This window comes from Chamaea fasciata, unplaced genomic scaffold, assembly GCF_029207755.1.
Source record: "Chamaea fasciata isolate MVZ Bird 193981 ecotype frontalis unplaced genomic scaffold, bChaFas1.0.hap1 SCAF_6, whole genome shotgun sequence".
Taxonomy (NCBI): domain Eukaryota; kingdom Metazoa; phylum Chordata; class Aves; order Passeriformes; family Sylviidae; genus Chamaea; species Chamaea fasciata.
Window position 1 is genome coordinate 56913826 of NW_027094091.1, and position 20622 is coordinate 56934447.

Genomic DNA, 20622 nt, shown 5'->3' on the forward strand with positions numbered 1-20622 from the left:
ACAGCATGTTCAAATTTAAATCATCAAATCAGTTGTGTGTCTAACTGGGTTCATAATAATAATGTTGTATATAGGTTTAAGAGATGGAAAATTTTGGACAAGATACTGTACAAAATTAAACCTTGTTTCTGATTTCATGCCTCTTGCACTTATCTCAAAGCTCTTTCCATTTTAAGGACTAAAAAATGGTCATTGTTAGAAATAGAATTCACTTTTTCTGTGTCATGATACAGATATTGAAAAACAACCAGTGCTATAGCAAATCATTATTACTTATTACATTATTATGAGTTATTATTACTCGTAAGTGGCTCCAGAATGAAAAGGGTTAAGTTAGGAGTTGAGATAAAGTACCTGCTGAATTAAGTTGTTTTGTCCATCTGAGGTTATCCGCTATTAAAAATATTTTGAAACTTCTGCATGTGTACCTTATAATTCTGTTAGATGACAAACAAAATGTAGAAAAACATGTTTTTCCCTTTCCACAGTCACATTGTTCCTGAAGTGCTGGCAGTGGTAAGAGCTTCCAGTCAGTAAACAAAGTAGATGCCGTTTAGGTGTATAAGAAAGACAACAAATAAAGTAACAAGGAGTCCAGCTTTAGAGTTTCTTTCCTGCAAGTTAAAAATTAAACATTTTTATAGCGAGTGAAACCAGTTAGGAAACTCTCAGCAAAAAAAGGTGGAAAAAACAGTTGGGTAGTGCAGTGCTTGCTTTTCGTGTCAAAGAGCAAAACGTAAAAATGTGAAGTACTTTGCAGACCAGATAAGGTAAAGGGTAACACTTGAATCTGCTCAAAACTACAAAAGAAATAATAAAAATCTGGTGGGGTTTAAATTCTCAGAGCACTGTTGGTAGTTTAATGGGAGATTTATTTTCTTTACAGTATTTTTAATGTTTTTCTCTATTCCGTGATGTGATCTGATACAAATGAATAAATGAACAATCTCACTGTACTGAGCAAACAGCAGGCTAATTGTTCACTTTTTTTATTGAGTGCACAGAGGAGGAGGGGAGTAGTTTGTGGTGAGATCAGAAATTTTTGTTTTCCATGAATCTCTTAGTTACTCATCAGAAGGATGCTGTTATTAAAAAGAACAAGAACAACAACCTCCACAAGGATAAATGCTTAAAAGAAGAAATCCTTCTTAGCTGTAAAAGGTGGAGATGAATGGTGATATTTAAAATGTTTTGAGTTTGTGGGCATTTCCTAGATTACAAGGATGATCTTACAGGGCTTTTTGCCTCATCTTGTTCTTCATCCAGAGAAATGCCTGGCAGGAGAGTAAATTTTTAGTGAATTTAGCGTTGAAACCATGCCACTTAGATTATTTATCCTTAGATTATACCAAAGATGTTTGTATTCATCATCTGTCCAGATGCACAAAGCGTGACTTTTCTTATGCTTAGATGAAGCCTTAGATGTGGGATGCTTTTAACTGAGCTGAGTGTGAGACACTGGACATTTGGTAAACTAAATGCTCTTTGTCTGGTAGGTGGTGAGATGCAGGGAGCAGTTCAGCTGGAGCTGCAGCACAGCTGTGGTATCTGGCCTTGGAAATGAGGGCTAAGAAACAAGTTCCTCCTTTCATAATACAGCTACATAAAGATATTTTTATTTTTCTCTGTTTACTTACTTTTTGTCATATGATATTTAGAGCAAAAGAGCGTTAGTCAAAATGACAAGAGCTGTTGAAGAAAGATTTCTCCCAGCAATTGTTGAAGGAAATGCTTCATTTGTTGAGAAAATGACATAAAGCTTCCTATCTTTTCACTTAAGCTTAGCATCCAAATTGATGCTGAATTCAAGGTGAGTCTGGGAAGAAGCATAATTATATCTGTCACCTTCTAGTTCTTTTGGTTTTGCTTTTCCCTTCTTAGACATGCTAACTCCTTGTTTTTTCGTTTTCATTTTATTTTTAATGAAGGTTTCATGGACCCTGGGGGTTGGCCATAAATTTTAGGCCATTGTGTGAATGCTAGCTACTTAAAAATAGTCATGGAGCCAACCTTGCTTCCTCTCAGGGTTTATCAGTTGGAAGCATCTTCTTTTTATCCCATGTGTGAGCAAAGACCTCTCTGGATTGATGATTTGATCTGTATAATGGAAAATCTAGGCAGGATATCCTTTCTCTGTTATTCCTTGGTGTGATGGCATCAGGTTGTGTCTTAAAATGGGGGGAGGGAAGAGGAGGATCCTATTAGCCGACAGAGTGGTATCAAGGGACTCCTAAACTGCAGGCTGGCTGAGGACTTCGTATTTACTTTCCTTGTTGAACTATTTGTGCTTCAAGCTACCCCTGTGATACGGCAGTGGTGGCTTGTGCTGCTGTGCCCAGAAGATTCCCCACGTGCTGTTTGAATGTTCTGTATTTGGAAGTTGTTGTTGGATACTGAGGGCTGTGAGGGGCTTCTCTGTAGTTATTTTGAGCTCTAGCAGACCTTAATAAAATAGTGCATTGACAAGGTAGTCTTACTCTGCAGAAATGCAGTGCTTGAGCTTCCCCTGCCAAGAAAAGAATGTTTCTGTTGTAATTCCATTATTAAAATGCCGTTGAAACGGAGCAGTGCCTCATGTGCAGTAGAGGTGCTGTGAATGCTTGATAAAGTGTGTGCATGGGGTAGCAAACGTACTCAGAATTACGTTGGAACCCTAATAACGTTGGAAAATTATTATGACCATGCATTTCAGCATGCTTGTAGCTATCCCATGTAATACTCACAGCTGGAACTTTTGCTTGGTGTCTGCAAGGCAGAGGAGCCTTCCCAGCCTCTCTGATTGTGGGGGAACCTCGGCTTTGCTCGTCCTGTGCTCAGGACCAGGACTCTGTAAAGGTGACACTGACCCTTTATCCCACCCCCTGCCCCTTCCTTTGTACAGAAAACACAGTGCAGCTCTGGTACAAGAGATCGGTCCTTCTCTGAGTTGGTGCTTCTGTTCTTCTGGCTGTGACCTCTGTGTGTTGTGGGCTAACCGCAGAGGAGGAACCTGGGACGCGATTGTGGCTTTGCAAAATGATAATCAGCAGGTACTCGGGGTGCAGGGCAAAAAAACTTGAAAACTAATAAAAAGAAACGCTGTAATTGCCTATTTGGACTTCGGAACCCGTAACCCTGCAGCGTGTGTGCCAAGCTGTTGGTGCAATCTAAAGTACATGAATATTTTACTGCTAATGAAGAGATATATGGGATCGTTGCTTGGGCTTTTATGTGAGGAGTGAAGATCTTTCCTTCTACACCACAAAGTGCATCTCGGCTACTTAGAGTTAGCAAAAGTCCTCTTTGTATTAGCAAACTGATCTGTGGCTTTCCGTCACCGTGGATTAACTGCAGTGTTTAAATGGACGCTTGCACTTCTTACAAGAACGTCTTCTAATTTCATGGGACATAGACCTATTTCTGATCTAAAAGTTCAGATAAATGAGAGTTTTTTTAAAGAGAGACAAAATGCTCTAAGAAACTTCTACTGCTCTTGCTCATACTGCTGGAAAACAAAGTTTGTTGTGTATAACAGCCTAATGACTGTGACTTAAACACAAAATCTCAGCGTGTGCAAGCATTTGTACCTCTGTGCTCGTGATAGTGCCTAGTAAAAGTTTCACAGTTTTTAGCCCCATTCAGCCTGGGATTTTGAACTAACATTTTAAGTCTATGTAGATAACGTGTTTTAAGCAGCTGTTGAAAAACCAAAGCAAGGGAAGTTTTTCAAATCTTAAGCCCACCCCTCATGTATTAAATCATGTAAAATCTTACAATTGCTGTTATTTTCAGTCCATTGTGTCTGCTTCCTGTTGGTCAAAGGTTATGAGGATAGGGTGGTGTAGAGTGAGGTGGGAAGCCGGCAGGAAAAAGAAAGCTTTCCTTCTTTTGAGGTAGACAAAACTACTGAAATGGCCACGACACTGCTTAAATTTTCTGAAGACTTGAAGAGGTAAACTAGACAAAAACTGTGCTCTTGATGTTGTTGCCTTTTCTGCTTTGTAACTTAGGTATGGGGAGAATGAATTGGAGTGTGTAAACAGGGGTTTCCTTAAAGAACATTATCTTTGTGCTTGAAATTGGTTTTGCTCAAAAAGAGCTTTTGTTTTGATTAACAAAAGTTAACTTGCTGAATTCTGTTTCTGAAGCAAGAACCTAAACCTCTCTACCCATTTTTTCACTCCTATCACGAGCTCTAAAAAACAAAAACAAGAGAAAGGTTTTGTGCCATGAAGTGCAAACAGAAGCTCTGTGATGTCTGTGATGTATTGCTTCAGTGCATTGTGGGTCTGTGTTAGGTGTGTTCATACAGCCCTCTAAGAACACAGTTTCTCCTAGTATTTGTGCTGTTACCGAAGGGCTGTGATTGCTTGTCTGTTCACTTGGCTGTGAATCGGTTGTGGTGCTTACGTTCTGCAGAGCTGTTCATCCTAACAATGTGCGCTGCTGCGAGGGTTCTGTCACAGTCCAGCAAGAGAAAACTCTTTTATGTGAGCTGATGAGAGCTAGAGGAGTGTTTTGTAAGCTAATCTGAGTAATTATATTGAAGCATCTCGATTTTCAACTATCCTGGTATGTAGCTGAATTTGCTGTTGGTATGTGATGTTGGTTTCTGAATTTCTTAACCATTTTGTTACTGCCAGTGAGTTGTTTGAATCTAAAACTATTGTTTGCATTGTTGGAAAAACAATGTTTTTGCTACAATGGAAACTCAGGGTTAAGGAGCATAGTGAAAGGCATTTATGTATCATAATGTCTTGCGAAGAATTTGGACTTTGTGCTTGTTTATTTTGAAATTATTTTTTCTCTGGAGTTCTTCAGGTCAGTTCTGCTCAGAAAAAACTGCTGGTAAATATTGTCAGCCGTGTAAAGTGAGAATGTATTTATCAGACAGAATGCTGATTTTTATTTTGTCTTAGCTTTTACTTTTCATAGCAACTTTCCTTGCCATCTCTGCAGAGTATATCAAAACTACTGTGCTGATTCTCCCTGTGAAGCGGTGGCAGAACAAGAGGTTTCCTTTAGCTGTCCCTTCACTGTGCCTGAGGAAAAGGGCTTGAGTGTCAGTCCTTTCATTGCTGGAGCAGTGGCTGACTCATTTGCAAGAGAGGCTCCTGCTTTGGTCTGCACATAGTTGATTTGCAAAGATGTCAGTGGCTGTGCATCCTTGCTGTCACGAGGAATGGATAAAGATGGAGTGTCAGCATGTCCTAAGTTTAATTTGTAGGGATTATTTAAAACACAATCTGAATTTCCATTGGAGACTGTGTGTTAATGGATGGGTAGAAGCTTCTTTATTACAGCTGGTAGGTTAAACCAGGTTAGTTACTTGGGAGGCACACTGTAGAAATTATGGGGTATCTTTGTACCATCATCCTTAATTCATTGCTAAATCCCTCTTAATTCATCATTCCCTATTCAGGTTGGAGAAACTGATGCTTCTGTAGCTCAAATCCCTTTCATGGGGTGTACAAAGCACAGGATTTAAGCCTATGAATATTTTGTTGAAGAGATGATGTGCAGAAGGCTTGGCCTCCTGTCATCTATAGAAAACTCTTGCACTGTTTGCAGAATGAGCATGCTTGAGTGATCCAAGCATGTGATGCAAGCATGTGTTGTATGGTCATTGCAACCGCAGTGTCCTTTAGGGGATCCAAACCCCTGTTAGCAATGGCATGTTTTTACAAAATTCTAGTGTCTCCTCCTGCTTTTCCTAGTGTATAAGTCTTTCACAGATGATGAAGATAGATGTCTACATGGGAGAGTAAGAAGGAAAAAAATAAAACTCCGTTTGTACAAAATATTACAGGAAGCCCAGGAATGTTACCGGGCATGTGATCTGGAGAAATGGGAAATTTCCCCCTACTTGTTACAAACACTGCTTCAAAGCGACTGTCCTCCTAGGAAATGAGGAATGAGTGGATAAAAGTGTATGGTGAAAGAGTTAATACCCAGCCATTAGAGGGCAAGCACCTGCTGATACCAGTGGAGTGGAGGCTTGACTTCTCAGCTTTGAATTTTTCACATCTTTATAAATACTGAATTCTTTATTTTTCTGGGTGTTGCTTCATGCAGCCTACACCCATGAGCTCAGGGGAATCTAAGTCAAATGGCATGGCTGGTGTCTTCTGTGTTTGTCTTGTTAAGGGGGTCCTGTCAGCATGCTGGTAATCGTTGTGATAAGCAATGTGCAGAGACTTCTAAAAACAGGGCAGAGCCTACCCCGAGTGATTTGCTTTCTTAGATTAAGAGTTGTGGGGAGAAGTGACTTCTAATTAAAAGCTGATGAAAAGACTGGAGGAACTTTTAAAAAGCTTCAACAAACAAACCTTTGTCTGGTGAATGCACAAAAACATTATTTCTTAAATAAACCCATGTGATGCAAAGCCAGATTGTAATTTGGTTGGGTGATCACAAGCACTGTCAAAGAGGCTGATCTCTAGGAGGAATCTGAAGGAAGGAGATGTCTTGCCCTTGCTTATGGAAGCCTTCAAAAGAAAGACGAGAGATGCAGGAGCGAAGGAAAAATGATCCAGATCTCGTATCAGTGGTAGAGCAAAAAGCAATAGGGGGATACTTGCAAGAGGGACAGGGTCAAGTAAGAATACAGATCTTCCTAAGTAGAAATAGCCTCAAAATAGGAAAAGAGGCTCAAAAGTCCAATAAAGCCAGTCAGTAAATGGAGAACTTTAAAATAGAAGATGATGTAATCAGAATGAGAGAAGGGAGATTCTCTTGGCAGCATTATTTCAAATAGGATGGATATGGGAAAGACTAGAGAGGGGGATGATCAGAGCATGCTCCTGATCAGAGAGGAAATGACCAAATTTTAGAAATATTCTGGGAAACAGGGCAGCAAACCAAAGACCATGTAGATGTGTGAGTAAGGGACCTGCAACCGCTGTATTTCTTCTTGTGCCAAGACAGACCTCATGCCGTGAGCGTTGTGTCTTCATTGCTGACAGAGGAGTGAGATGGAGTAGTGAGAGGAGATGGCAAGCTCGGATCAGTGATGGGGAACGTGTTCCCAGCAAGTTCCTAGGAGTTATGTCTTGTCCACACAGGATGGGTGGTGGAGGAGAGCAACCAGAAGTGAAAAGGTGGGTTTACAAGAGATCAGAACCAGTGGCACTTTTATAAGCGTTTCAATTGGATTAGAGGATGTAGGAATAGAGGGAGATGATCTGGTCACTGGTCCTGGCTTGGGGACAGTGAAATGGGGGCTCAGGTCCTGGTCCTGCTGCAGGGCTCCTGCTTTATATCTCTGTACAGCTCTGAATAGGTTCTCCTTGGGTGAAGAGATGGTGGTAATTCCCTGGTGTGCAGGAGTACGTTTGTGCTTGCCATTAGAAAATTTCTGGCACGTTGCAGAAAAGCATTTACTGAAACCAGTTGTAATGAGGATCAGTTTAATGTGAATGAGGTGATACAGACCTGGCTGCACAATTGCACATTGGGAATAGGGATAAGGATGTAGGAAAAAAGATTCAAAAGGCAAGAAAAAATTAAGAATTCCCATGCGAAATGGAGAGAACAATGAAGATATTCAGTTTGTTTCAGATGCACAAAATAAAGCAGCAGTTTGTGCTACATTGTCTGCATTTTATTTTGTACCTTTTTTGGCACTTCAGTTAACGCTGGGAGAGTAATTCACATGCTGAAACATCAGTTATGAAACAGAGCTCAGAGTAAATGTGTGTGGAAGTATTGTTCTGCTGGATTTTCAGTGTTTTGTTTATTTAACAAGCTAAAGTTAGAATCGACAGCACAAGACTAGAAAATGGTGACAATAGTTTGAAAACAGGAAATTTTGGCCTTGTGTGTATTCGGAACAGATGATCAGGATGATGGCCAGGAGAGTGGAAACTTCCACTGAGACTGTTTTTTCCTTATTTTGCTCAGTGAGAAAAGATGGTGCTTCCTGGAAAACAAGTCTTAAGTATTTAAAGAAAGTCATAACATATTCAGTATTTTCCTCATATCACATTTGTTTGTTTTCCTGCAATCTGTTTGCACTTCTTAGTATCTAGCACTACTAAGAGCAGTTTGGACTATTGTCAAATCATGGAATTGCAGATTCTGCTGTGCCAGAATGAAGACACTAAACATGCTTTGGGATTTTTTTTTTTTTGTTCTTGGTTTAGTTGTTCTGTCTTAGGTTTCAAAAAATAAAGGGCATCATTTTTAGGGAAGAGGATATCTATTGCCTGTTGGTGTTATGACAAGAGTTTCAGAAATAACTAGTAATTATATATTCTTCGGTTCCTGGTGCTCATGATGTGGCCTTTAAAAAAGAAACCAGATTAAAAAAAAGCACAAAACCAAAAAGGTTTTAAAAGATTTGTAGAAAACTGTTTCCTTAAAACACCCCAAAATAAGGAATCTATATAGAAATCCATATGGAAATCTGCAAGTGTTAATTTCTTCGGGAAAACATTTGAAATTTTGCAATTTGACCATGTTGGAGTTAGTCCTGCACGTTGGAAGAGCAGCAATTGGAAAAAGTAAAGTCCTGTACTGGAAGTACCGTTACCCAATGTGACCTCTTTCTGCTACTTCCCGGCAGTCCTCCCAAGTACGTGCCTTGTGGGATGCAGCTCCTCAGTGAGAGTTGTCACTGGTCTAGGCTGACCACAAACAGGACTTAAAAAGAAGCACAGTGTGAAGGAACACTTTTATTTTTGTCTCATTTGAGCTTTTACTGGGATGCAGAGCACAGGTCTAATGCAGGAGTCAGTGGAGCTGTGCCAGAGGTGTGTTTGTCTTCTGCCGTGGCTGGAATACCTGGCCACTGGAAATGTGGAGGCAAAAAGGAGCAGAAATAGTCAACTGCTGTTTGGGATCCTTTTTCTGGTTGTTTGTCAAAGACATGTACCAATTTCACTGTTGTTTAACCTTTGCACTGAAAAACAAGTAGAAAGAGAGGAATAGATTAAATAGATGGGAGCAAAAAGCATAAAGAAAATTAAATCTTGAACCCAGCAGAAAATTGAAAAATGCTCGGTAGTAGCTACAGGTCTTAAATGTCCACAAGGGCATTATGAAGTCACTTCAGGCTGTTGCACTTCTTTTGCTCTTACGTCTCTCTGATTCATGTTCTGTCTTCTGTTTACTTCTTAAGTTCTTTTGGGCTAAGGAAATGTCTTGTTGGGCATTTATGAAACACCAGGTATTTTTTTGGAGCCTTCCTTGTGCCCCTGGGTAGGTAATTTCTTTCTGCCAGGTCTTCATTGATGTCTCTTGAGGAAGGAGGATGACAAGGATGCCAAATAGTTCCCTTTTAAAGTACTCTCTGAGGACAGAGATGAAAACCTAAGCACAAGCATCTGCACACTTGAGAGATGAGAAGGAAGGCCTGAGATTTGTAATTTTATTCTTGAGTTTACTGGTCTTACATGGGGAAATGTTTATCAGCAGTGTTACTGGGGTGGAGTATAAGGGATAATACCCTCTTTGACTTAGCCAGCGCTCAGGAGTTTTGAAAAGTTTTTTTGACTGGATGCTACCCTGAAGAAAAATGGTGGCAAATGTCCTAGAAGAGGAAAAATCAGCTTTAAGCAGCCTTAGAATGGTGGGTAATAACTGTAGGAAACTACAGAAGGATAATTGGTCAATTTATCAGTCAGCAGTCCCTTGGCCATGTCAGAGCTAATTCTGTGAAGAATGGACCAGAAAAAGCTGTCTTTGACTTAACATCTCTAAGCTTTTATTTAAACATCTCATGTAATCATTTTGGCCTCTTCAGCAACAGCTTAAGGGGATCTAAATGGAAGGTTAAATCCCTTTAAAAATATCAATTATCTGCTCTTTCCTGCCCCTTCCTCCTTCCTTTCCCTTCCATTTACATATACATCCACTATTTCCTATGTCTTTGAACTACAGGCAGCAGCTGAATGAGGTACATCTCGAGTGTATATGAGGAGAGGGGAGAGGAAAATAATCCATAAGTGTAAAGATTAAGGGAAGTATAGCTACAGCTTCTTTAACAGGTATACGTCTTGTAAGTAGAATGTATTGTAAATTTTGTGTACTGCACACAGTAGTATGCGGTGGTTAAAAAAAAAAGCCAAAACCCAACTAAACTCAAACACTGTTGCATGATGCTTTCTGTCAATTTCTTAGCTCATTCATTCACATTGAAATCAGCAATTTGCATATACCTTAGTGGAAAAAAAAAAAAAAAAACCAACAAAAAACCCCCCCTAATCCTAGAAATGTCTTGGTTTTACTTTGTAACTTACCCAAAATGCTGTGTGAAAAATACAGAATTCCACTGTTCCTTTGATCATTTGATGCTCTGTGGGGGAGCAGCTTGTCACATTTCAGCCTCCCTCAAAAGCAGGCAAACAAGCTCGTTTCTATAGTTATGATGGTCTCATGATGCGATGGTCTCATGACAGAAGCAGGACAATGTTTGGCAGGCGTGGTGGTGTCCTGTGTTGGGCCAGCTGATGTGCTGAGCAGCCCGGAGGAGAAAACAAGCTGAGAGGCACACAAGGCCTTTCTTACACTGAGGGGAAAGCAGCAAACCTTGTTAAACTATGTTTTGTAATAATTTACGAAGCCTACACAGGCTTTGGGTGAACTTGATTGCCACGATGTTTGCCTTACAACACTTCTAAAAGGAGCCATTTTTCTTCTGAGTTAGGTATTTGCTCTGCAAGCAGTGTTTAGCGACTAAGTGCTAGTATAGTTATGAAATATATTTTTAAACCCTATTTATATTAATAACGTATTTTATATATTTGAGTGAATCTTTCGTTTAAATTTTTTTTTGCTCAAATTTCTTCCCAGAATTAAATAACTACAAAATGTTTAAGTAGTATTCTGGCTATTTTTTCGACTTCTTAAATTCAAAGCAGTTGACTTCTAGCACAGAAAACCAGTGTTTGATAACGTATGGCTGATAATGACATCAGTTACGTGACAGATAAATAATTGGTACCTTTAACTTTCCTGCAACATAAACTGGTTGCATCTTTTTTCGAGTGATTATGAGAAATCGTTTGTAGCATGCTCTTCTGTAAGAGAAAACACAAAATTTTCAAACAAAAATGGCCAAATGGGCTAAAAAAAAAAAAAATAAAACTTGCATAGGTATGTATTTGCACACATGCACTCTCTCTTTTAGAGATTGTTCTTTGGGCAGCTGCTGCTGAAGGAACTCTTCCTTGCACATGTAACACAAATAGCACAATATTCTGTACTTCAGTGGGGCAGCGCACAGCTTTCGCTGCAGCGACAAATCCTGAAATGTTAAAAATAGATCAGGCTTTAAGAATCCCAGATATTTTCAAATAACAAAGGGTGATTTATGTGAGCTCATTTTGCACTTTGACAAAGTATAGAGGCGCTTTTGTACTATGATTAGCAAGGGTGCTGATGTCAGTTCGCTTGTCTAGCTTTAAGCTTTATTCTGCTGCTAAATTGTGCTTTGTACTGTAGTCCAGAGAACCTTTGTATCTGCCTTATTAGTGTGTAGTTTATGGAATTGCTTTTGTTTTTGAATAGAATCTGTGCCAGTTTCAGAGTGTGACTCACTAGAGGACTGAAATAAATGTTCGCATATGCACTATGTGAAAACTCTTCAAAAATAGTAGCAGGTGCTAGCAGGCTAAATTCAATGTTTTAGATACTTAAGAGTTGCTGTTTTGTAGCCTGAAGGGCTGAAAGGAAATTCTTTTTAGTTCAGTGGTTTTTCTCAGTTTTAGAGTCCTATTTACTCATTAATACTCAACAGAAATTGTCAGGATTGCTAATTCATTCCCTAACACAGTACTAGAAATAAACTTTTAGCAGAGGCACGCCTGGTCGATACAGAGTTGATGGAGGTTTTTCACATGGGGTTTTGTTGTCGCACAAACTGTGAGAGAAAATGCATGGTGCTTTTCAATTGCTCCGGTTCCTCTCCTGTCTCTAATCTCTTTCCTCCTGATTTCTGCTTTGAAAATTTCATCTGAGTGACTGAAGGCTGAGGTTAAAGATAAAGCTTGTTTCTGAAGCAGTTTGTAGCAGTTATCTGTGATCAGCCTTGCCTGGAGAGAGGCTCCTCTGCTGAAGTTTCCTGTTATCTCAGCATCTAAGTTGTCACTTGAATTGGAAGCAGGAAACAAAACAAACTCTGCTAATGTTTTTGGGTCACTGTTAAATGGTGCTTATCCAGCTGTGCTGCTACTCACATTTGAAATCTAAGTCAAAGGGGTTTAATCTATTACATCTTCTACATTTCAACTGTTCACCCAGTTAAACTTACTGCCACCATGGAAATAGTTGCTTGAGACTTTGACTTGATTCACATAGTTCAGCATTTAAAAATAGATGCTGTTGTTCAGAACTACAAGAAATACAATTGCTTTGTAAAGTATAGACATTATCTTAAAATCAAAAAACTTTTAGAGCTTTGGTAGTTGGAGAATGGATCACAAGCCTTAATTAAACTGTTTGTCCTTTTTCCTTTTCTCCTGTTTTCTGTACTGTCTTTTCATAGTAGCTTCCTAAGCTTGATGCCTCACAAAGGCATGCCCACTTCACAGTGAGGGTTTTGTCAGTCTCTGGGGCAAAGCTCTTGTTCAGAGTGGGTAGATGGCAGTGCAGTTCTTGCTCCTTGTCCCATTTGTCCTCCTTCCACTAGTTTGTTTGAAGGTAGCACCTACGAAAAGTGAAACGAATGCACTCTTGGGCCTCGCAAAAATGGCTCCGAATCTTTCCCTAATACACAGTAAGAAACTCTTGTTTTCAAAGCTGCTCTCCCAGTGTTTAAAGGACATCACACATCTTGAGCCCTTCTGGGACCATCCTTGCTGGCTCCTCTCCTTTCCTTGGTTAGCACACAGCCAGGACTGGCTGAAAGGAAAATGCACTCACCTGTCTTATTTATGCAGTTCTTCTGCTGTTTGTTTGTTTTTTTTTTTTCTTCCAAAGAACTAGCTGACAACCTTGTTTGAACATCCTAAAGAAGTTGAAAGTGGTGTATCTTGGGGCACGGTGTGGGTCTGTGGTGTAATGCACAGTGGCTTGGCTACTGCACTGATTTACCTTGGTCTCCAACTTTGCTGAAAAGTGTAAGGTGACAAAAACAAAACAAACCGATGACACAGGGGTGGCTCCCCGCTGTGTCTGGGCTCTGCTTTCGGATTTCGCAGGTGAAAGCAGTGCAGCTCTCCTAGTGAGCAGTGGCAGTATGTCTGGTTTCTTCTGCTGTGCCCATCACCCTGGCACTGGGGTATAAAAAGAAGCTGCTAGCATAGTATTGCTGGTAGAGCTGAGGAGCAAAAGTGCAGCCAAGTGGGGCAATAAAGATGCTCTTGGAAGCAGCAGGACAGCTGTATGCTGAGCTTGGCTGTGTGGTTTGAGTTAAGGTCTTTGAGAATTATGGCAGGTGATGGAGGCCCACAGGATGAAAGGCAGCTGAGGATTAGTTAGAGAATGAGACATTTTGCTTTTGCTTTTCTCTTAGACCAGCTTCTTTCTGCAGCATCAGGAGGGCTGGTATAATAGGCACAGTGTCAGAGTATCAAATTCATTTCTTCTGTATCTTCCCCAAAGACTGGGTTTATGTGGTAAAACTATAACATTTGGTCATTCTCTCCATCCCCATCTCTCTAAGAGTTTCAAAAAATAATAACATTGCTCTTTTTCTGTAAGAAGTACTGCTGTAGAAATGTGATGAGGTTCTGAGTGCAGAGTTCCCCTGGCATCGAGGTGCATGTACAATGTGAGCATTGTCTGTTCTTTAAATGCAGGTCACTCATTGAGTATCAGTGAAAAATTCCGTTAAAATGCATTAGCCTGAAACAACAGATATTGGAAACAAAACCCCATGGAGCACTTAAAGATGTATTTTATTTTGTCTTTCCCATGCCTGTGAGAGCTTCTTTCAGAAGCTCTTTTTGTGTGCCTTTTTTTCCCTCTCTCCTGGTCCCCACCCCACTTTTTTCTTGAGTGTATTCATGGTTTCTTGTTTTGTAAACAGTGATTTAATTTATATATCCACTTGTTACCAACAAAGCCGAGCTATAAAATTTAAAAGACAAATTCACTAATCCTCAAGTCCACCGCTATAACAATACCTAAATAAATGTGGATATTTGGTGCGTAATCTCCTAGTATAAAAATTGAAATACTTGGTTCAACCCAGGCTGAAACCACGCACAAAAGGCGGTAAAGTGTGATTTCTTCCTTCTAATTTTTCTCCCTTTTCTCTCTCCCCATTTTCCAGGCATGGAAGAGAAGATGGTTTGTGCTTCGGAGCGGCCGCTTAACGGGGGATCCAGATGTATTGGAATACTACAAAAATGACCATGCCAAGAAGCCTATCCGTATTATTGACTTAAATCTGTGTCAACAAGTGGATGCTGGATTAACATTCAACAAAAAGGAGTTTGAAAACAGCTATATTTTTGACATCAACACTATAGACCGAGTTTTCTATTTGGTAGCAGACAGCGAGGAGGAGATGAATAAGTGGGTTCGATGTATCTGTGATATCTGTGGGTTCAACCCTACAGATGAGGGTAAGTTCTGTTGCTTTTTCTGAGAAAGTGCGGTGCCTACGTGTGAAGAATGTTTCAAAGATCAGATGACTATCTTTAGCTGGCATATGTTGTAAAACTTGTGTGTATTGGCATTGAAACTTCCTTGTTACCCTGGAAAAAAAGTAAGCAGAACAGAGGGAGATATTCAGAATTTGTAACAAATTAGGCGTGCCATAGAACTTGGATGACGCTCTTCTGTTCTGCGTGATGTTAGGTCTGGGGAGTACAGGAAAAATGTCTAAGTAAAATCATGCACAGCAGTAGATCTTCATAATCATCAAAGGAGTCCCATTTGGTATAAAAACATACGGTTATGCAAGCAGGAATGAGTGCAAAATGTCAGGTTTCTAATATTACCATTTCTCCGTCTGCTTTGAAATTTGGGGGAAAAGAAATCCACCCCCCATCAGCTGAAACAAATGAAAAATAACCTGTAGTTCTGCACTGCCCAACTCTAATCCTACCAAAATAGATATTGTATGAAGGCAGCTTGTAGGAAACATGATGGTGTGTTTAATTCCTTGCAAATACCTTGTGGCCATTGCTTGTCCCGAATCCATTCTTATTTATTTACCTATTATTCCTGCATTCCTTTTGGAGATTAGTGAGTTACATGACTTGCTGTAGCTCTGTGCTCAGTTCCAAGAAAAGATTAAATAGGAGTGGTAAGAGGGTTATACATAAGGCATGCCTGACTGAAGGAGCTAGAATTAAATCCCTGCTTTCTATAGGATTGTGGATTGAGGGAGGTAAAGGAGAAAAAGGGGCTTGCATCACTTTGCTCCAGCCAAATCTTCAAAAGTGTCTGGAAAATACTATTCTGTTCTGAAGAAGGGGCCCTTTTCTTTCTCCTTATTGCAGTTTTGAACTACAACTTTGTCTTGAAAACCCCATCTTTGAATTGCCACTCTAATCAAAGCTGGGGAAGGGTGCTCCTTTTTATGAAAGTTCCAGCATGTTTTTGTGGTATCCTGAGCACGGCCAGGACCCACAGCACACCTCGGAGGGCCACTGCCATGGGATTCAGTGCTCAGCCTGCCAGGCATCCCTGTGTTCCAGAGAGGGGTGGGCAGGGGGGCAATGCACCAGTGCAGCTGTGGGCAGAAATCCTTGGTTCTGGGGGCAAACTGGGAATCTGGGATCTATGGAGGAAACTTGTTCACCTGGCAGGTCTTTGGCAGAGCACAACGGAGCACGTGTCCATTGCACGGAACAGAGAGCTGGGCTCCCATCAAAACCGTCAGACCTTTCCTCTGAGAGCTGGTGTATTGTTAGCCCTTAGTTCTCTGTCATTGAACCGAAGATTAAACCTGCCATGGATGTGGAGAGATGTAACTATGCCCTCACAAACTGAGTTTTTGCTTCAGTCAATTCTATTGATAACTTCTCTCCATTGTACTCTCATTGCATGTTTCATCTTTGGCATTTTAGCTTTGGCTGAATTATTCCAACACCTTTACTTCACATGATTGAGAGTTGACAGTACTATCTGTTTTGTGGGTTTAGTGATGCTTTGCAGTGCATTGAGGAAGAATTTTAATAAAAGGAAAATGGGAAAAGCAGTTGCTGAGTGTTTATTGCCAAGTTCTTATTTTTCCAAGATGAATCTTCCTGCCAGTGGAAGAGCAGGTCGTAAATGTACTTTATAAAATCTGTGTTCACCTGCAGTTTATTTTGGGAAGTTGAAGAACAAATGAAGTTCAGACAGTAAAAGTGCACTATTATTTTAGTCTGGAGCTAAACAAAAGGAGTATAACCAATCTTTCTATTAGCCTGTAGAAGCAGAAGATGGTTTTCTTTGAAGCTGGACAAAACGTCTCTTGCCAGACTGATTAAGAGTTGTGTTGTGAGCGTCACTGGCATCCTTTGCTCAATCGGGAAATGGGACCCCACTGCCCTATTGCCCCTGCTGGGGTTCATTTGGAAATCCAGGAACGTTTGGATTTGTTCCTGGCTTCCTTGGATTTATAAAAAAAAAATTTGCAAGATGGCAGTGGCTACTGCTATTAGAAAACAAACGTGGAGTTGTTGTTTTGGTGTTGGGACGAATGGGGGAGAAAGAGCCGCTCTTAACTGTAGAGAAGAGTAAAGCTCAGAGTAGCTTTGAGCAGCTCCTTTCATACATAGCAAAGACTCAGCAGTTCCTGTGGTGTAATGTTTGGGGTTTGTATTATTTCATTAGAAATTATTTTGAGTACTCATTTTTACCTAATGCTTTGTTTTGACCATCCCACTAGAAATTGATCTATGCACGTGGAATCTCTTCATTGTGAAGATCTGCAATATTACATTTGCATTTGGACAGAGTAGACAAATTTATGTTCTTTGATCATATTTATAAGCATAGAGTGTTCACATTTCTGGTTGCATCATAGTGTAGTGCAATCTGTAATGATTGCATTATGATTACAGTAAATGCAATATTTGGATTTTTTTAGGGACTTTCTTTTAAGAAAAGTTTCACAGTGATTTAGGGATTTCAAACTTAAGGCTGAAACAGGAAGGAATATTTTATTTTAAATAAGGTAAATGATTCTTTTACTTTTAAAAATTAAATTTCTGGGTATTTGATATGTTTTATTCAGCTAATGCTTCTTGTTTTCAAATGGTAGCTGTAAAACCTTTCTGTATCATCTCTCTGTTTAAAACACATGTGTAAAGTTGGGAGGTGCTAAAAATGAGCATTGAGTTTGGGTTTGCCACAGAGTTTCACACTGCACTTTTAGCATTCATATTTTCTCTGTAAGATCGTGATATAATAGATCATCTAGAGGTTAAAATGGAACTACAAGGCAAAAATGTGTCAGCAGTGTTTCACTTTGAACTCTAGTGGGATGGAGAGACGGAGTGGACCTGATGGGTAATGGCTGTTTTGTGCCTGCTGCTGTGGAGACGTCCTCTGAAATCCCATGGCCTGAACTTTCAGAACGATGAGGATAAATGTTTAAAGAAAGGTAGAAATATAGGAAATGTTCTTTTAAAAGTGACTGGTGAGAAGAAAGGTTGAAGGATTTTTTTTTTTTTTTCCCTGAGAAGGAGATACGGAGTGAAGAACTGACTTTCAAAACAGAAGCTGTGATAAGCAGGGCATGGATCCATTGTTATCTGAGGAGAGAACTTGTTTTTCTCTCAGTGAGTGATGTAACGATAAAGAAAACCCTTCGAAGGATATCTTAGCACAGGCTGTGAAAGTCCTTCCCTAGAATTTAGTAGACATCTGCGATAAATGTTTTATATGTGATCCAGCTCCATGTTTCTGTAATTTAGGGAGTTGCGTGCTTGGCAGAGCAGGGAAAGGAGGAAATGATCTTACTATATGCAAACATGTTACTTGCATGTATTCATTTGAATAAAGATAGTAGTAGCAAAATAAACCAGATGAAGTAACAAGGTAGAGAAGAAGAGGAGAAAAGGGAAGACCAAGACGTTGAAATCTACAATTACATTTACACAAATAATAAAATGTGGTGAACAAAAGTTTCTGTCATCTTAAGGGCCATGCATTGAAGGAGCTGCAGCTTGCTTCACACACAATGCTTTCAAAGTTTCTGTTCAGGCTGCTGCTATCTGATGTATGCCCTCATATTCTTTTGCCTTTGGAACAGTAAAATTATTTTTCGTTAACCAAAAATAGCCATGCTTTTTAAAAGGATGTTCGGATAATCCGTGCACTACATACTGATCATTGCTTGGGTGCAATAACAGAGACTTGACAGGATGAACATAACTTCACTCTCCCATCCTGATTCCTTGTCTTTGATTAATAAATAGTGGGTATGAGAGGTGTTTAGGGTGCCCTTCCTGCCTCTAAGAAATAAAAAATGCTCTTCTTTGACAGCTTTAACAAGTTGATGACAGGTCATGGCACACTTGGCAAAGCAAAATCTCCATCCCAAAAGCATATGTTGAATATTTGAGACCTTGGTCTTTAAAGGGCTCAAAAGTGAAGAGAAATAGCTGAGCTGATGAGGGAAGGGAGACTCTGGAAGAGCATAAAGAGAAGTACAAGGACAGAGTAATAAGATTAATAAAAATTTGCCACAAGTTTGCACTACGGAGATGATGTACTAATGAAGAGCTGAGGCGTTTTTGTATCTCTCAGATACGATTAGCTAGAAAGAATTGTTGGCTCAAAGGGGACGTGCCAGAAGGATGGGTGACTGATGGTCTGGAGTGCAGCAAAAAATAACAAAAGAACTGAGTTAAGCATTAGGAGAGAAACCCTCTCCGCTAGGAGTGAAGAGTTGCGGGTCTGTTGTCACAGAAGTCAGGCAGTAGGTTTGGAAGGAATAGTGGCACAAAGACACCTCTTTTGTGAAGGCTTTTATGGTTCCTTACTTTGAGTAAGTAAAAATTGGGGGATAATGGCCACTGAGACAAATATGATTTTTTTAAGGCTGGAATTACTGAGAGGAAGACGATAGACTGTGAAGAATGATATTAGAGCTTTCTAGCAAAACGGCATAGGAATAATCAAGGGTTTGATGGAGCTCGTAGCTGGTGGCTGGAGCTGAGATGATCATTGCCTGTTATCCAGAGGAGAAAGAGAAGACAGCAGACAGGACTAAGACATCTTCTTCTTCAGATGATGTCGTAAAAGAACAGGTGGTTTAGTGAGATGATGGTGATGAATAGAGCACAAAATCTGCAGCAGTAAGTCTTCCCTTACAAGATGTGAGGCAAAAATACATGTATTTAAAAATAATTTACTATCAGGGGTATGATCAGAATCTTAATCTTGTGTGTTTGAGGTCATTATCTTAAGCTGACAGCTGCATGTAACAGAAGTTCACATGGAAGGTGATTCTGCTCTTCCTTGAGGAAAAATAAACTGAATCTATTATGCCTAGGTAATTAACTTAGTTTTCTCCTGCTCCTGCTGGACACCTCTTGTGCTATTAACATTACTGTTGAGTCTCTGGGAGAAGGAGTGGAAAAGTTTTTTGCAGGTTGCTATCCCGTGAGTTGTGAAGTGCTGGGAGGCAGCACAAGGAGTGACGGAAGCCTCTCTGGAACACCATGTGGTCTGAGCAGCGTGCTCTGCCAAGGAAAGCTCTGGGCCTTTTTGGTGAAGAAAAAGAATTCTCAAATTCCTTTTTAGTGTGGTGGGCTGCACTGTTTCTCTTCACGAGCAGCTACAGAAGCTGGTCTATAACAGGACTCCTTGATTATTTTTCCTGCATCACCCAGCCTGTGTGCCATGTGAAGATGGGGAGAACAGGCTACAGATGTTTCTCTTATTTCTCCCTTTCAATGAATTGTCTTCAAAAGAAAATTGCAGGTGGAGAGGGGGAGTCAGTTCCGAGTGCAAATGCTTTTGGTATTTTCAAATTTTAAATGGGTAACCAAAAGTGCAGCATAAAATTACACATGAACTGCAGATAGTAAGGACTAAATTTTAGATGTTAGCTCTGAAAGCTGGAAAATTCAGCGTGTGATGGAACCTGGAACAGTTGGTTGTGATTCTGGTTCAGATGCAGGAGGCAGGGTTGTCCTAGACATAATGTGCAAAGCTGAATTCTTGATTCCTTAAATGGGCCATCATGTTTATCTCCAGAAAGAGAGAGACACTGTGAGATTATATTAAACTAAGGAAATAAACCTATGAAATGCATAGGAAGTTTTTTTTAGAATGTTGAAAGGACTTTCTCTGGGTGTGGCCGAAAGGTTCCATGGGGAGCTCTACTGCACAGATTTCCTACTGATGCCAAGCTGATCACTTAATGCCAAAACCTAAATCCACGCTCATGTGTCTGTGCCCCTTCTGGGCTGGATCTGGCTCCCATCCATCGCGTTCATGTGTGAACAGAGCAAGTGCCCACCAGCATACACGTGCCTGTGCTCTGTGCATGCGCATGTGGCCCCTTGATTCCAGGATCTCTCAAACAAACATTCTTTTAAGGTTTCAGGTGAAGTTATGAAGGTTTTGTTTGTTTGTTTTTTTAATAATGGTTCTTACTATTGTATCTGTGAATTTTTCCAATGAGTTATTGCTCTGATATTTTCTTGGCCACTGGTTATTTTAATAACACCTGCATTATAGTAAGTGGATGGAACGAAACATCTCAGAAGAGTAGAATAATCACACCATTGCACATCTGTTGCTGAT

At 40.1% G+C, this 20622-nt stretch overlaps 1 protein-coding gene across 6 annotated transcripts in view; it reads left to right on the forward strand.

The window, feature by feature from the left end:
* GAB1 (GRB2 associated binding protein 1) overlaps positions 1-20622 on the forward strand; it is a 95737-nt gene that overhangs the window by 41705 nt on the left and 33410 nt on the right. For 3 of the 6 annotated variants that reach the window (XM_066186451.1, XM_066186455.1, XM_066186454.1), the window contains exon 2: positions 14198-14492. In XM_066186451.1, the coding sequence (XP_066042548.1) occupies positions 14198-14492 (295 nt within the window). Of the gene's footprint in view, positions 1-1557; positions 1811-2881; positions 3030-14197; positions 14493-20622 lie in introns of those variants that run through there. The other 3 variants (XM_066186453.1, XM_066186449.1, XM_066186450.1) reach the window with 3 other exon arrangements.